Source organism: Lepus europaeus, chromosome 6 (genome assembly GCF_033115175.1).
Source record: "Lepus europaeus isolate LE1 chromosome 6, mLepTim1.pri, whole genome shotgun sequence".
Lineage (NCBI taxonomy): Eukaryota > Metazoa > Chordata > Mammalia > Lagomorpha > Leporidae > Lepus > Lepus europaeus.
Window position 1 is genome coordinate 93,916,792 of NC_084832.1, and position 17,756 is coordinate 93,934,547.

The 17,756-nt window shown below is 51.0% G+C and overlaps 1 protein-coding gene across 17 annotated transcripts in view; it reads right to left on the minus strand.

The window, feature by feature from the left end:
- Positions 1–17,756, minus strand: part of CACNA1C (calcium voltage-gated channel subunit alpha1 C) — a 631,672-nt gene that overhangs the window by 66,223 nt on the left and 547,693 nt on the right. For all 17 annotated transcript variants that reach the window (XM_062194587.1, XM_062194598.1, XM_062194596.1 and 14 more), the window contains 8 exons: positions 16,393–16,499; positions 13,371–13,458; positions 12,774–12,881; positions 11,916–11,968; positions 11,473–11,619; positions 9,754–9,955; positions 8,096–8,254; positions 7,355–7,465 (listed from right to left, as the gene is read on the minus strand). In XM_062194587.1, the coding sequence (XP_062050571.1) occupies positions 7,355–7,465; positions 8,096–8,254; positions 9,754–9,955; positions 11,473–11,619; positions 11,916–11,968; positions 12,774–12,881; positions 13,371–13,458; positions 16,393–16,499 (975 nt within the window). The remainder of the gene's footprint in view (positions 1–7,354; positions 7,466–8,095; positions 8,255–9,753; positions 9,956–11,472; positions 11,620–11,915; positions 11,969–12,773; positions 12,882–13,370; positions 13,459–16,392; positions 16,500–17,756) is intronic.

Consider the following 17,756-nt stretch of genomic DNA (forward strand, 5'->3'; position numbering starts at 1 on the left):
ACTGCACCACAGTGCTCATACCATATTTTAAAACACTGCTAAAACATATTTACTTATTTATTTTTGAGTGGCACAATTACAGAGAGAAAGGGGGAGAGAGACAGAGAGAGAATATCTTCCATCTGCTGAATCACTCTCCAAATAGATGCAATAGTCAGGTCTAGGCCAAACTAAAGCCAGGAGCTCCATTCAAGTCTCCCATTTGGGTGCAGGAACTCAAGCACTTGGGCAATCCTCTGCTGTATCCCAGGCACATGATCAGGCAGCTGGATTGGAAGCATGGAGCTGAGGCTCAAACCATGCATTCCAATATGGGACGGCAGAGTCCTGAGCAGTAGTTTAACCTGCTACTCTACAATGTCTGCCCCCATGTGACATTTTTAACTTAATATACCTAAAATACCCCCTTCAAACTGGTTCTTCACGTTTTTCTCTATTTCAGAAAATGACACTGCCTTCCATCAACCCAGGCACAAGTCAGGAACCCAAGAGCCATCCTTGGCCCCTTGTCCTCACCCTCACATTGGTTTGCCACCACACAACGTCCTGGCTCCGCTCCCCTCTCCCACCTCTGCTGCCGTCACCTGCAATGCCAGCAACAGGCTCCTGACTCCTTTCTTCCCATCCCAGCCATTCTCCACTCCGCATGCCGGTTCACAGATGCAGAGCAGATTATGCAATGTCTGCACTTCAGGCCCAGGCCCTGTGGCCATCAGGGCAGTCCACTCTTCAGGGTGAGTCCGCTCTCCCTCCTGGGTCCTGAAAGGCTGCCTGCCTGGGCCTCTTTGCTGCTTCCCCTCCTCACTTGCTGCTCTCAATGCTCAGAACAAGCTGGGCCCTGCCGCAGGGCTTTTGCTCATCCCTCTGTCCAGAGGATCTTCTTCTGCCGCCTTCTCAGCCTCCACAGACTCAGGTTCAGTGGGGCTTTCCTGATCACCTTACTGAAAGCAGGTGCATCTTCCCCGCTGCTACAGCACGTGCTGCACCTGTAACCTTGTGTATTCGTGTGTGGTGTCTCCTGCACTGAGACAGTGCCATGTGTCCACATCATCACTGAGACGCTCAGTAACATTTATGGAAGGAAGAGAGAGACAAAAAGTACTGGTGAGTGGAAGCCAGGAACACTGATCCAGTGTGAGCCAGCAGAGAGCTGCCTCTAGAGACGGGGAGTCTCTGGGACACAGGGCAGGAGGGTGAAGAGATTTCTGCATCGATGCAACATCAATGATCCTAATGCTTGCTGACACTCACATGTTGACTCTCTTTCCTTTTTCTTGTTCTCCAGTTCTAGAATGTTCATGCATGCCAGCATTAAGCTTTCACTGAAGGTTTCTCATGGGACACAAAAATGAGTACGAAAGAGTTTGTCTTTAAGGGACTCAGCCATTTGATGTTTGTCTCCACAACTTGCAAATTTTTCTGCTGCAAGTGGATGTGTGTGGTGTGTGTGTGTGTATACACATGAATATAAGTGTGGCATATGTGTGTGTGCATGGATTGATGCAAATATGTGCATGAGTGTGCATATATGTGGAGACATGGAAATGGGTGTGCGCCCACACATGGATACATGTGAATATGGGTGTGTATCAGGCTGTGGCTTCTTGGCCCTGAACTCACCTATATGGTGACTTCCCCCTCTCCTGAAGCAGCTGTCAATTGAGATTTGGAAAGAAATCCAGAAAGTCAGCACCAGTTCAAGGAAACATAGAGGCCAAAGACAGAAGGGCCGTATGAGAGGTAAGGGGAGAGCAGGGGCCTCAGAGGAGGAAAGGCCTAGGAACAAGGGACGCGATCAGCTCCATAGAGCTGTTCCTTAGGAACAGCTTGCTTTCATTTTTTCCTCCGATTTTCCTATAGGCAAGACACTCACATGGGTTGAGGACCCACCAAAGGCACAGCAATGACCAGCCTGCTCACAAGTCTTCTTTTAGTGGGGTGCAGGGGAGAGCTTGGCTTAAAAATCTCAGGATTTTTATGATGGTTTAACTGAACTCACATTTGTTCAGGTGCTTAGAGCAGTGTGGGGTAGATAATGAACAGGACAGTGTTCATTACAGATGATAAAACAGAAAAACAGCTCTGCAATCTTGGACATGTCACTAATCTTAGTCTTTCTCTGACCGCTGCTTGTCTTAAGCATTGAATGAGATAAGGAAGAAAACATAGAGCCCAGCGTCTGGTTCTTCATAGGCACTTAATGTGCCATTCCCTTCCCTGTGTTGCTTAATCTAAGTTGTAGGAATTGATATAAGATTGGCCAATGTATTTGTTGATGGCTTTGTTTTACTTTGGAAAATGAATACCAGGCTGAACAGAAAGTTTTCAGTGATAAATAAGATAGTGAGCTGGAGGGTCAACAAGCACCAAGAACGGGAAGAAGCATTTGGCATAATGGTCAAGAAGAGGCTGGGGATGCCCACATCCCACATCTGAGTTCCGGGTTTGAGTCCTCTCTGGATATCAGCTCCCTGTTAGTGTGCACCCTGGAAGGCAGCAGATGACGGCTCAAGTACCTAGGGTCCCTGCAATCCATATAGGAGACCTTGACCCAGCCACAGCTGTTGTGGGCATGTGGGGAATAAGCCAGTAGATGGAAGTCGTGTTTGACTATTTCTGTCTGTCTGTCTCTTCCTTTCAAATAAATAAAAATAATACATTTTAGACCATTCAAATTTTTAAAAAGACCCAAGAATAGGTCAAAACCAGGGACATTTATTCTTTAGGTGCGTCCCTAAAGCAGCGGCCCCTGCTTCTCCACCCTCCATGAACCATGAAGGAACCCCCAGGGGCGAGGGCAGCTGGAACCTTCCATTTGGGGTGAACCCCTATCTTCCTGGGCAGATGAGGAGCCATAGCCTCGCCTCCATCTCATCATCTCCTCTAGCTCTTCTTCCCTCGTCATCCCTGTGGAGGCACAGTCAACAGCAAACCCCAGGCAACAAAAGACACCCTCATTCTTGCTGGTCCCCAAATCTGCAGCTGACAGTGGCTTGTCTATGACTAGCACAGCTTCCTGTACCAGGTTCCTGCACTCGCTCTCTCCACAGTGATGCCTGAGTTGCCTGAATGGGCTGATGCCTCATCCTCCTCGGCCCAGAAGGTTTGCTGGGTGGTTCCTTCATCTTGCCTTGGATAAGGTTCGATTTGGAGTTTAGATTGGGGTCATATTGAGTCCAAGGATCAGTTGGAGGAGAAATGGTACCCTACTGAGTCTCCCAATTCATCAACATATTATTTACTAGTTATTAGCTTTTCCGAAATTCCTCTCTATAAAACTTTATAATCTTCTTTGTAGAAATCTTAGTTACTTTCTGCTAGACTTATTCTTAGGCAATAGATAATTTTTTCAAAAAGTTATTTTTGTTATTTGAAAGTCAGAGTTAAAGAAAGAGAGAGAGAGAGAGAGAGAGAGAGAATCTTGCACCCAACTGCTCATTCACTGTCTAAATGGCTGCCACAGCTGGGGCTAGGCCAAGTTGAAGCCAGGAGCCTGGAACTCCATCTGGGTCTCCATGTAGGTGTCAGGGAGCTAGGAACGTGGACCATTTTCTACTACTTTCCCAGGCACCTTAGCAGGGAGCTGGATGGGATGCAGAGCAAAAGGGACTTGAACTGGTGCTTATATGGGATGCTGGCACGGCAGATGACGGCTTAACCTGCTGCACCACAGTGCCAGCCCCAGTGGATGATTTTTATTACTTAGAAAGGATATATCAAATGATTTTTTTTCCTGTATTGGCTGATGAGTTTCAGCTTGTGACAAGAGGACAAGCCAGCTGTTTTGTTATCCGTAGAGCAAACCTTTCCCAGCTGACTCATGTGGGACCCAGGAATCGTCCAGTTGCTTATAGGTAGCTATCTCCCACTTCTAGGGAAGGTACTTCTTCTGCATTGCCATCGGGTATTCAAATCAACACTACCACTCTCTTCATGCTTCTAGGATCTGTGGAGACAGATCCTAGAAGTTTTGTTGCAGACTGAAGCTTTCTACATTGATTTATATTCACCTGTGTTTGTGTGTGTGGGAACAGGATGAATTCAAGGAGTTGGGCATTTGGATTTAGGAGTGAATCCACTTTCCATGAAGTTATGGGAGAATGGATAGAAATGAAGGGATTGGGAACATCAACCACCATGAAGGCAGTGAAAAAAGGAAGCAAGAGAACAAACTGGCCAACTGATGGATCAAGCAACCAACCAAGCACGAGACTAAAATTAGGATACAGAAGAAAACCTGAGCAGTGACAGCTTGGATAACTTCTCCCTGACTACAGTTCTGTCAACCTCCTCCATCCTTGCTGCCTAATCACACTCTCACAGCTAATGCTTCCAAGTATGAACTCGCTGCTCTGGTGTACCAACAACCATGCCAGTGATGTAAAACATGCAGAACCGGAGCCTGGTGACTGGTGAGCTAGGACAGCTGCAGTTCACCTTGTTCAGGTCACTGGTAAGGGCCCACTCATTCTGGGGACAGATCCAGTGAGATATTTCCACCAGAGCTCAATGGTTTCTGGTTTGACTTTGCCTGTTTGGGGCTGTTCTTTCTTAAGGGAAGACATAGCTTAGTGAGGATTCAGGAGACCTGGCTCCCCTCAGGGCTCTTCCCAACCACCCAGCCTTTTCTGGTCAACCAGAGACAATGGCCTTTACCCTCTATTGCCAGAAGTCCCTTTGATAGAATTAACCGGAAGGTTGAGCCACTTTATTCTCTGCTTATGGCATAGATTGACCCTGGCATGTGGCAAATGCAAATGGTCCCGGGAGGCTCTCTACCATCTTTGGAAAGTCTCTCTTATTTTGCTTCCTCTTATTACAGAAAACTAGAGACTGAGGACACCAGGGGACACTTATAGTTTAGGCCACCCCAACTGCCTACCTCCCAGGAAACTAGTTTGTTCCTTGATTTGCAGGACGTAGGTAGGAAGTGTTTCAGGCTGTGGTTCCTACAGGGTCTATTTCATGTGCTTCCTGGGGCAGGGTGCCCCATCCATCTCCTGTGCTCGTGACACATGATTCAGAAAGCCATTGCTAGCCTCTGCAGGCCGCCTCGGGCACCCATCAGCAGAAACACAGCTGAGTCAACTGTGGGGTGACTCAAGGCTTTGAAATATTTAAACCATATGTCCCATGACAGTAGATGAAATGATGCCAGTTTCCTACTGAGACGCTGGCATCTGAGACTAAAGCTCAACTTGGCAGTGACTCCGCATTCCTAGCCTCACTGGGTCATGCTGCTGTGGGTGGCGAACCTTCCAGTATTCCTGGAGTCTGGGACGTGGAATCTGGACATGTGTCGAGAGAGAGAGACTACAGGCCTTATAGAAGGCACTTCAATGGTCCTTGCTAGGTTGGGACCCTAAGAGAGACTAATCTTAAAGGGAAAGTGAAAAAGAGCTATTTGCTTCTCTGGAGGAGGTAGGACAGTACCATTGTCATCGCCCAGTGATGTCCACTAGGGGTCTTCTTCTATGAAAATTAGCCAACACTCCTAGGCATTCTTTGAGTGAGGGAGAGACAGCATTGTAAGACACCATCTTGATTGTCTTCTAAGTCGCTCAAAGGTTATTGCCTTTCTTTCTGAGTCGTCCCCAGGAGAGCACTTGACATTGAAAAGTGCTTGCTAACAGCTTGGTGTGGTGGAAAATATATATCTGCTATAAAGTCAGAGGGACTTGGCTCCAGCCTCAGTTCTTCCGCTTCATAATAGTGATGTAATTAATGTCGGGCACTTAATTGCTGCAGCCTCACCTTCCTCCTCCCGGCAGTGGGGATGTTAACACCCATCGCACAGCGATGTGTGGAGCATTGCACGCAGTGATGTGTGTGCAGGACAGGGCACACCGTCAAAACGCTAGCTGCATATGCACAGAAGGCTATGGACATCTTGCTACTTAACATGGATCCAGCAGCCCCAGAGGACCCTCCACCTCCAGTTAATTCTGGGATGTAAAACTCTAAACAGAAAATAGATACATAGGCCGGCGCCGTGGCTTAACAGGCTAATCCTCTGCCTTGCGGCGCCGGCACACCGGGTTCTAGTCCCGGTTGGGGTGCCGGATTCTATCCCGGTTGCCCCTCTTCCAGGCCAGCTCTCTGCTATGGCCCTGGAAGGCAGTGGAGGATGGCCCAAGTCCTTGGGCCCTGCACCCGCATGGGAGACCAGGAGAAGCACCTGGCTCCTGGCTTTGGATCAGCGAGATGCGCCGGCCGCAGCGGCCACTGGAGGGTGAACCAACGGCAAAAAGGAAGACCTTTCTCTCTGTGTCTCTCTCTCCCACTATCCACTCTGCCTGTAAAAAAATAAAATAAAATAAATAAAAAAAGAAAAAAAAGAAAAAAGAAAGAAAATAGATACATAGCCACAAACTCTTCTTTTTTTGCCTCCCTTTGATCTCTGTTGCAGCTGGGAGAAGCAGCCAGGGATGCAGAGAGAAGGCTCAGGAAGCTCAAGTCAGTAAGTGCACGAGTCTCGCGGACACAAGCCTTCCTCTCCACTGCTCCAGAGGGTGCTGCGGTGGCTGGGAGGCACCGAGCTGCTGCGGGCGCCTCCCTCTGAATCCCAGGCCTGTGCTGCCATGACTGACCTGTTACAGAGGATGAAGGGGAAAGGCACTGCTCACAGCAGTCTGTTTCCCCTAGACCCAGGGACAGTGAGAGTGAGGCAGGCTAGGAAGGGCACAGATAACCCAAAGAGACAGAGAATCCAATCTTCCCTACTTGACCTCTTCCAGCCCGTGGTTCTAATCTTCTCGCCCCTGCGTGCAGCAAAGAAGAGACAACTTAAGATACCTATTCTTCCTGTGTTGGAAGGTAGGTATGAGGGACTGTGAGGCAGGGAACTGCTAGTGCCTGTAGGCTGCAGCCCTAAGCCCTGAGCAAAGGCAGGCCTGGCTAAGGTTTTCTATGAGGTTGATCTGCACAGCTAATAAAAAGGGAGGAAGGCAGAACAGAGACTGTGTGGAGGGGAGGCCTGCAGAGGTTTGGTTTGCCATTCTGTGGGCATTACTCTTTCTTGCTTGTCTACTGGGGATTAGGGCCAGGCACAGGATGGGAAATGGAAGGAAAAGGGCCATCATCTGTCTCTCTAAGAAAAGGCTCAGCTCAGGCAGGAATCTGCTTCCTGTGACACCAGTCATGGCCAAGACCTTGAGTGAGATTCTGTTTCAAAAAGTTGGCCTGGTCCAACTCTTGTTAGGTGTAGGCGTTGGAGCCTGTACTGTGGGAGAAGGGATGTCGTCACTGATGACGCCCCCTCCCTCACTCTGCTTTTCTCAATGTCCGCACTCCTTAGCTCCTTCCCGTCCATTCCTCCAACGTCTGTGAACCGGACACTTTCTCAGAGGCCTACCTTGGGTTTGAAGGCAATGAGCTTCAGGATCATTTCCACGGTGAAGAGGCCGGTGAAGAGCATGTTGAGGATGTTCATGGCGATTTTGAACAGGCAGCTCTGGCCGTAGTGCTGAGTGGAAGGGAGGAGAGGAACCATGAAGGTGAGGCCGGGGTAGCCCTCCTCCTCACAACCTGCTGTCCAGTCTCCGTGGAGGCCCTCATCTCAACTGAGACCTTCTTTGGACAGACCCCCCAAGAGGCCATGCAGCTGCCTGTGGGCAGCCAGGTGGCAGGAGCCTAGGGGAAGGAAGAATCCCTTCCTTTTGTACTGGGAACAGCCTGGCAGAGTTCTGTGCTCCTTCTCTGGTTGGTTGTGACGACTTCGTGGAGACTTCTGACACTCCAGAGGGCTCAGGCACAAGCTGAGGTGCCTGAATGCAGGTGGCACTAGAGTGACCCTCCTCGCCCCTGTCTTACTGACAACAATGAGCACCATGCGCTCAAGGCCTCTGTTCTCCACCTCCACCACTTCAACGCAGGGGCTTATGGATGCTTTCACAAGGTCTCAGAAAGGAGCTCACCCTCGAGAAGGGACCTGGGCCTTTCGTAGGGGCAGAGGTGAGCTCTGCTCTTTCTGCCTCTCTTTGCTATCAGGGAGGTGAGAAACTGAGATGGTCATGCAGCTCTTTCACACTGTATAGCCTCCCACGGCGTTCTCCCATTGCAGGCACCGTGGGAGCAGACTCCCCCCTGGACTGACCTGCATGGCCAAGCAGATGGTGTTGAGCAGGATGAGGACGAACATCAGGTACTCAAAGTAGGTGGAGTTGACCACGTACCACACTTTGTACTGGTGCTGGTTCTTGGGGATGTACCTCCGCAGGGGCCGAGCCTTGAGGGCGTATTCCACGCACTGCCGCTGGGAGGGAGGCCGCGGAGGGGTGGGGTGGCAATGGGAGAGAGTGGGGTTAGTCACTTGCATGATGTGTTGGGGGTGGCACAGAAGGGCGCGATGTGAATGAGTCCTTGCACTTCTGGAAGTTAGAGAAGGAAGCTAACTGGGAAATGTTCTGGTTTTTTCCATCACTCCCTTAATCAAGACAGAGTCCTTGCCAGTCAAATCTCCTCATCTACATCACAGGTAAGGAGCACACATCTTGTTTCAACCTGGTAATGCCTGCAGGGAGTCAGCATGTGGTAAATACTTACTACCTACATGTCCCCGTGAACTATGTCACAGGTTTTCCTGGGGGAACCTCTTGCCTTGATTTTTCTTTTCCATCCTGAATCAACCCTTCTCATTGGCCAATGTCCACGACATCAGATGACAAAGTTCACTGATGGGGAGGAGCCCTGGGGTTAATGAGGTTCCTGGGATGCCTGCAATGGCCTAGTCTATTTCTCCGTGCTATGCCTAGATCCCCAAATCAGGAAGCAGGGAGTCACCTTGGCCTCATCCTCACCCTCCACACCCAGCCCCCAAGCCTTCCCGATTCCATCTCCCTCACAGCTTCTCATCTGTGCTGTCGCTCACCTGAGCTGGACCAGGGTCTAACCATCTCTTATCTACACTCTCTAATTGGCCTCTCTCTTTTTCTTATCTTCCTTCCAGTCCAAAGTCCACCTAGAAGTCTAAAGGATGAGTCTCAAGCTGAGATGTGGAGGCCAAAACCCACGAGGGGTTCTCTGGGCTTCATTAGGGTGGAGCTGGGCTCAGTGTACTGCACCCCCACCCCCTACCCCTGCAGTCCTCAGTCCCAGACAGGGTTCTGTTCCCGCCACCAACAGAGTGGGCCTCCAAGTGGGACTCTCGCTGGGGCGCTAACCCCAGTGACTGCATTTGCATCCCACCTGCAGAGCCCTGTTGCTCGCCAACGGAGCGGCCAGCCCCTTGCAAAGGCTAATAAGGGAGCCTGCCAGGGTGCCTGGCAGCACCAGCTCCTCCCACTTAAGCCTCTTTGCTGTCCCCTTCTTGCACTGGTCTTTATGATTGACTTGAGTAACCATTGAGAGTGGTTTCCCAGAGCAATTTTCTGCTTTACACACCAACATCTCTCAGGACTCTCTTGTTGTCCTTGTTTCGTCTCTCTTCATATAACCACCTGGGTGTTTTCTAGCTTGTCAATGTCTAGACAGGGCATAAGGACCCCCCACCCCCACAGAGCCCATCTTACAGTCTCCTTAAGTGAAAGCTTAATGAAAATGTGTTGCCCAATACATTCACTGTGTCTGAGATTTGTGGGGACCGGCAGCCCTGTTCTGGCTGAGAAGAGAGCGGGTGACCCTGAAATCCACATGGATCTCTGCCTTGACCATGGCCCCTTTCTCAGTAGGACGCAGGCTGCCAGCTGTGCCCATGGCTTTCGTGGGCCCTGCTTTCCCTCTGCCTTCCTCCTCCCCTCCTTGCTGGGGAGCTACCTGGTTCTTGTCCAGCTCACAGTTCTTGTACTCCTGCTCCCCCTGCTCCTGGAAGGTGACAATGACGAAACCCACGAAGATGTTCATCATGAAGAAGGCGATGATGATGATGTAGATGATGAAGAAGATGGAGATCTCCACTCGGTAGTTGTAGATAGGGCCCTTGTCTTCCGTGTGGGAGTCGATGGAGCGGTACAGCAGCCTGGTGGAGGAGACAGGCCCCACAGAGGGACGTGGAAACGCAGTGTCACCTCTGTAGGAGGATAGCACTGCTGTCCCAGGGTCCCTGGGACGGGGGTACCAGCAACAGCTCTAGGCTGGGGAGCCAGGTCTGGGCTCCGGTCCCAGCCCTGCCACTTTCTGGCTGTGTGACCCTGCGAGCATCAGTTAGCTTCGTTGAGCCTCAGATCCTTCATCTCTAAAACAGAGACAATAATCCCTGGCGTCCCTGCCTTGTGGGTTAGCGACAGAATGCATATGAAACCGGAAAGAACTGCACCATGAGCCATGGACATCAATTTCAAATATGGGAAAACTGGTAAATATTGAGACAGCTTTGCAAACTGGCACGGACTCAGAGGATGTCAGGGAGAACGGAAATAAATCTAGCTGAGAGCAAATACCCATGGAGATAAAATTACTCACATTTCCCACAAGCTTCAGATCATGAACATGGGCTCAGTTTCGTCCTTAGGTAGTCCCACTCATCAGGGCCTGGGCTGTGTGCCCAGTTACGCTGGCTATTCTGCATGGCCAGGGATCATCTCCTTGCCTGCCTTTGTGCGTGGCACAGTACTTGGCTATTCTCTAGGTGTCACCTACAGTGACTCACATATGAGATCCATGTGCTGTTACTGACTCAGAATACTGAGATTTTCTACACTTTGACTGTAACTTCCCTGGAATACCTACTGGGGAAAAGCAGGTGCCTATACAAAGATACATGGAGCTCCTGATGGAAAAGCTGCCTGATGGAGATGACACAGCATAAAAGACCAACAGGCCGGCCCAGGTGTGAAGGCGCAGCCTCTGCAGGAGGATGGGACGCAGGCTTTATATCAGTTTCCACTTCCTACTGTGAATACAGACAAGGCCTCCTCCAGGGGGACCGGGGTAGAGTCTAATGAAACAGAGACATCTCTGTTATCTCTGCCATCTTGAGTGCACTTTGGGGTCAAATGTGATGGCAATCAAGAGCCTGAGACCTGGAGAAATTCTTCCAAGTCCTTGTTCCCAGATGCTGTGAGGGCAATGACAGAGACCCCTGATAAAGTGAGCCAAGAAAAAAGCTCATTTTTGGCTGGAGTTTCATAAATGTGGACATCTTATCGAGGAAAAACCCAAGGGAGTATTTCTAGAAGTTTTTGGGTAAGTGGAAGTAAAAGGCAAGTGTACTGGGTGTAAAAAGTTTTAAAATCCATGCATAGGTTTTCCATAGTATGCATTTCCATGAAGTTTTTGAAGACCCCTTATGTTCATGGATTTCAAAATGTTTTAGACCAAAACAAACTTATCTTGTAATTCTATTTTCCATGAACTTTCTGAAGTCCCCTCATAAATATCAGCAGTCAGTATGGTTCACAGGTTGTTCTAGAAGCACACTCTCATGGCCTGGGGAGGCCACCAGTAAGTATGCCCTCTGCAAGGGTGGGGCGCAGCGTGGGGAGTGGCGCAAGGCCCCCTCCTGCCAGGCGGCTGGGCCTGGATGTGTAGACTCACTCTGGCCAGCCCTCAAAGGTGGAGACAGTGAAGAGGGCCATCATGGCTGCCAGGACGTTGTCAAAGTCAAACTTGCTGTTCTCCCAGCTGCGCGGCTGGATGATGGGATGGTCAACCTCTCCGTCTTTGTAGGTGATGTAGTTACCCCTGAGAGAGGAGGAGAAAGAGTCACTTCTGGGGCCTCTCATCTCCCTTTGCAGATGACCCACCAATGACTCCTGGCTTGCTGGATGGGACAGGATGGGCTTCAACCTCACACTTCAGCCACCGGAGAGAACTTCAGTGGGCAGAATCTTCCAGAATAGTTAGTACATACTGCACATGGGCAGAAGTTCTGCTGCTGCTCTGTCTGAGGGAGAAAGACTGTCCCTCTTCCCAGGCCAAGTCCCCGGCTCCCCAGAGCTCACCAGCGTGGTGCTGTTGGCCCTGCAGGCTGTACTCACTTGCATTCAGCCTCAGTCTGTTTGGAACTGTCTGAACAGGTGTACAGCTTCCCCTGGAAGGCAGAAGAACAAAGTGACTAGAGATGGTAATTAATCAATGAAGCAATCACAAAAATGATCAGTGGGCATCACTCAGGCCAGCGCTGAGCTTGGGATTGCAGAATTAAAAAGCACAAGAAGAGCAGACCCCAGATGTGGAAGACATGACTTACATACAGCAAGCAGCCAGAGCAGGGATGTGCAGTGCTGCCAGTACCACTGGGACTCCGCAAAGGGGAGTCCAACCCCTGAGAGCTGGACTGTCAGAAAGGTCTTGTGAGGAAGCAGGGAGTGGTAGGTGGTAGGTGGGAGGGAATCCACGGAGGGTCAGGGAGGGCAGGTCGAGGGGCGGTAGGTGAGAGAATGGCAGGACTGATGGCTGAAGGCGGAAGTGAGCAGAAGCCAAGGGAGACCCCGGGAGGGCTCAGCCAGGGAGCTATCTGGACAGACACAGCGCTCCAAAAGCTACAAGGGAAGGCGAATGTGCCACTGTAGAGAGGACGTGTTGGCTGCAGGTGTTAAGCAAGTGATTGGCACGTGGTCCTGGAACAGGAAAGTCCTCGCCTTCTCACTAGAAGGAAGGGCAGGGACGTGAAGGGCAGGAAAGCTGGGAGGGTGATGGGCCTTTGGCCGGGTAGGGCGGTGCCTCCTTCTGGCTTTCTCCTTCTCCTCTCCTCTGGGAGGCTCGAGTGGGGCTGTGGCTGGACACTGCATTCACTCCAAGTATGACTTGGGCCGCGTCCACTTCCTATTGTGCCTGCCGGGCCCCTTTCCTGGGAATACTGATGGAAAGGGCAGGCAGCAGATCCAAGACTTTACCTTGAAGAGCTGGACTCCGATGCAGGCGAACATGAACTGCAGCAGCGTGGTGACAATCACGATGTTCCCAATGGTCCGGATGGCGACGAACACACACTGAACCACGTGCTGTGGTGGGAACAGGGGGCCAGGGCGAGGGGGTGTGGTTTCAGAAGACACCTGCAGCCTGAGCTTCCTCAGCTGTGCCATGAGCCTCTCTGGGGAGGTAGTACTAGCAGCCCCTCTACCTCAAGGCAGAGAAATCAGCTCAACGAGGCAAAGCAACCCTCCTACAGTAGTGAGTGAGCAATGGAACCCGGTAGAACATAGTCCCCCATGAGATTCCAGGTGACTACAGGGACAGAAGCTCTACCACTAAATTGATGGTGGTAGGAATACAAGGGGACTCCTCCCCATGGGGGGACACTGGGTTTGTGTGGGGGTCTCCCCTTTGCAGCTTTACTTAGGAAATCAGGTTTGGAGTGGCTGAGTTCATTTGCTCATCACAAGACCAGGCCTTGAACCAGGACTAAGTCCAGTCCCCCACCCAGCAGACGCTCGGCCTGCCCATTATCACCTCCATCAGGCTCAGCTTCCACCTAGGCCTGCCCACCTCACCTTTAGCCCCTTGGCCCTGTTGATGGCCCGCAGTGGCCTGAGCACTCGCAGCACTCGCAAGATCTTCACAACATTGATTGCGCTGGACCTGGGAGAGAGAAACAGGGTAGGGGGCTAAGCTCCTCTTGTTCCTGGGGGAGCAGGCAATAACATGTGGAGGTGGCGTGCTGACAGGCCGATCCCAGGCACACCTGTGTCTCAGGACTTTCCCATCATGGGGCCAATTCTTGACTTTCTACTCCGGCCACAGAATGGGACAGTCGCCCTCAGAACCCTGAGCTTGCTTGTGATGGGGCCATTCCTGCTGGTGAGTAAGCCACCTGGTAAGCAGTTCACTGTGCATCACCAGCAACACGGTGCGCTCCTTGTTGGAAGGGGGCATCCCCATGTCAAAGAAAGAGGATTAGAGCAAGGCAAACCTTAGCTCCGCACCAGCACTGCCATCTGCCAGTTGAGTCACCGAGGACACACTGCCTAACCCTTCTAAACCTCGGTTCCCTCATCTGTACAATGGAGCAGTAATCAACTCTTAAAGTTGTTGCAAGAATTTAATGGGAATTTTATGTGAATCATTTGCAGTGGGCTTGGCATTTTTGAAGGCACTTCAAAAAAAGTTGGTGGGGAAAAGTTTATTTTGGTACAAAAATATTTTGAAATTCATGTATAGTTCTTTTTGTAAAAAGACTTATTTATTTATTTATTTATTTATTTATTTATTTATTTGAAGGGCACAGTTAGAGAGAGAGAGAGAGAGGTATCTTCCATCCACTGGTTCACTCCTTAAATGGTTGCAATGGCCAGGGCTGCGCCAGGCCCAAACCAGGAGCCTGAAGCTTCCAGGTCTCCCACATGGATGGCAGGGCGTAAGCACTTGGGCCACCTGCTGCTGCTTTCCCAGGTGCATTAGCAGGGAGCCGGGTCGGAAGTGAAAGCCAGAACAAGAACCGGCACCCATATGGGATGCTGGGGTTGTAGGCAGAGGTTTAACCTGCTTTGTCACAATGCCAGCCCCTCATAGTTTTTTTCTTTTTCTTTTTTTTAATAATGCACATTTTCCATAAATTTTTTGAAATACTCCTTGTAAGCATGGACTTAAAAATTCAGAAAAATAAACTTATCTTTGAATTGCATTTTCCATGAGCCATTTGAGGTGCCCTTTTCTTTGCTTTTTTTTTTTTTTTAAAGATTTGTTTATTTATTTGAGAGGCAGAGGCAGAGAGAGAGAGAGAGAGAGAGAGAACTCTTCCATCCGCTGGTTCACTCCCTAAATGACTGCAACGACCAGAGCTGGGTTGATCCAAAGCCAGGAACCAGGAGCTTCTTCTGGGTCTCCTATGCGGGCGCAGTGGCCCAAGGACTTGAGCAATCTTCCACTGCTTTCCCAGGTCATAGCAGAGAGCTGGATTGGAAGTGGAGCAGCGGGGACTGGAACCAGCACCCATATGGGATGCAGGAGCAGCAGGTGGTGGCTTTACCCAATAAGCCACAGTGCTGAGCTGCCCTTTTCTTAAGAACTGAACGGACAGCAGCTTTTATTTCTGTGCCTGTCGAGAACTCCTGGTACTGTATGGCAAGGGTGGCCCTCCTGGCCTCGCGGCTGGAGTGGCAGGTGCAGGGAGGCTGTTTTCCAGTGTTCCTCTCTAACACATGTCCCTGGGGGGTGCCCGTCACACTTCCATGTGACACTCACACTGCTTTACGGCACTTTGGGGACTCCAATGGTCTCCTCGCAGCAGGTCCTACGCAGTGGGGAGGCCAAGGCCAAGACAGAGTTTCTGGGAGCAGCAGGCTCCTGTTCTTCAGGAGAGGCAAGACCCCCAGGCTCCCTGGCAATGTGTCCGGATGGTTTCCAGAGTGCCAGGTCCTACCGGGGGGCTTATTAACCACAGCAGCTCTGGGAGGCGCTCAGTTTGCAATGAATCACATGGAAGGGACTTAAAGCCAAGTGTGGAAAGCAGGTGAAAGAGGAGGAGTCTTGGTTCAAGGTATCTAGCCCTGAAGTTTCTAGGCAGAAGATTTAGGACAAGGTAATTGGTGATCACAGAAAAGAGTCTCACCTTCCAAGGCCCCAGCCTCCACCCTATCTCCGCCGACCATGAAAACATCTTGGGGAGGGAGACCCAAGCCCCATGGGACTTAAGCCTTTCTCTGCCTTTGGTATGACCTTGAGTAAATCTCGTAAGGTCCTGAACTTCAGTTTTCTCATCGACAAAATAACGATAACATTACCTGTCCTGCCTACCTCATAGGATTTTTGCTTTGTTTTTTTCTTCTTCTAAGAACATGCATGTGTAAGCATTTTGAATGTTAAAGTGCAGGATTAACACAATCAACTCTTAGAAACAGGCAGAAATTAGTAGTGAGATCGGAGAAAGGTTTGCAACCTTGGCTGTGCAGGGGAATCACCTGGAGAGCTTATAAACCCCTCCAGCCCACACTGTACCCCAGTACAATTAAATAAAAGACTGGCCCTGGAATCGAGGCAGATATTTGTTTTGTAAAGCTACCCAAGTGACTCTACTGGGCAGTCAAGACAAGAATCAGCAGTTTCTCTCTGTCTGTCTGTCTGTCTCTTTCTCTCTCACTCACACCATCTCTCCCATCCCCCACAGGTACTTTGGAGAACAAGGTGAAAGAGAGGGGGATGGGACAGAGGGTCAGGGAAGGCCAAGGCCATGGCAGGCCCTTGGCAGCTAAAGGGAAGCCTAGGGATTGGGCACATGGCTGAGAGGGTAAGAAGAGAATGAAGCCCACAGTTTCTTTATAACTGGGCCCAGCGCTGGCAAAATCCAGATATTTCAACCTATTCTGCTTCATCAACACACCCCCAAATGTCATACCATTGAGGACATGGGGACAAGATATCAAAGCCACCATGCTGTAGCGCTTCAAAGGCCCTGCCCCGGTGACATCACAGTCGTCCTGTGCTGCCCTGCAGGAAGGTCCCTGGAGTTGGGCTGTCCTCTTTGACAGCCCCTCCTAGCCGCACGCCCCCGTCTTGGGCTGAGCGAGCTCTACTCACTGGATGCCGAAGGAGATGAGGGACACGCTGACCACCAGCAGGTCCAGGATGTTGAAGTAGTTCCTGCAGAAAGAGCCCTTGTGCAGGAAGGCCCCATACGCAGTCATCTGCAGGGGGACAGAAAAACACCAGTGAGGGTGACTTGGCCCATGCTCCAGAGACCCCCCACCCCACCTTCCTCCCACAGAAGCCTCCAGGAGGGACCCAGGCACTGCCTTTGGGGACCAGGAAGGACTGAAGAAGGAGACACGATGCCAAGACAGGGGCTCTGCACCATCACACAGTCACAAGGAATGGCCCCAGCCCCAGAGGTAAAGGTGGCTTCTACACTCAGCACACCATGCTGGGTTCTTCAGTCCTGGAGTCAGAGCCCTCTCAAACGGCCCCCACCAGCCTCTCTAGTTCTCCGCCGCTTTCTCCATCACAAGTCTACAGCTCCAACCCTCAGCAGTCCCTTGCTGATGCTCCCCAGGCTGGTGTCCCTTGTATGCACGTGTCTCAACCTCCTTTCCAAATGCTGTTGTCCTCAGGGCCAGCTGAGAACACTGAGGTGGGGGAGTGCCCACGAGGCTGAGCAACTGCTCTGATTTGCCCAGGACTTAAGTGGCTCTATCAGTGACAGCCCTGTGTCCCAAGAAGCCCTCGGTCTTTGGGAATCTGAGACCACTGGGCACTCCAGTGCCCAGTGAGAAGCTGCACCAACGACTCCGGTTATTAGCACCCTCCACCTCCTGGCCTCCAGCAAGTGGTGCTGGTGGGCTCTGCCAAACAGTCTAGACTTCTAGGTTGCCTGTCTTCTAGAGGCAGAAACAGTGTGTTCAGATTGGTGATGTGGTTCGATACTGGTTCAGAGCACGACCACTGGCTTTGAATCCCACCCTGTTGTGTTTTACTTGGGCAGTAAGAGACTTCTGTGTGCCTAACAATATCCAGTCAGAAGGGTTGCAAGCATCATCTACTGGGGCATTGCATGCAACACACGAGGGGTACTGCCCTGCAGGCAATTCTCCCCCACTGCAGCTGTGGTTTGAATGCTGGATTCTTCCCGAATGAGGCAAGTCGAGCTCCCTTTATTGCCTTGTTCCTGTGAGGCTCATGCAGGAAACAACGTGGAAGCCCTCTGAAAACTCTGAAAAGGAGGCCACATAGGTGACGATGACCATCCCAGGACTTGACCACTGCTGCCTCCCGCAGAGCTGCCTTCCCCCTTGGCTGCCTGGAATTGCAGGCGGTGGGCGTCCAGAAGAAGGGCTGTCAAAGGCCACAGGGAGGAAGTGTCAGCCAGAGGGGAAAAGCTGAAGCTGAGGACGGGTGGGAAGCCGAGAGCCGCTCCCGGTCACCTGGGGTGCAGCTTATCTCTCTGG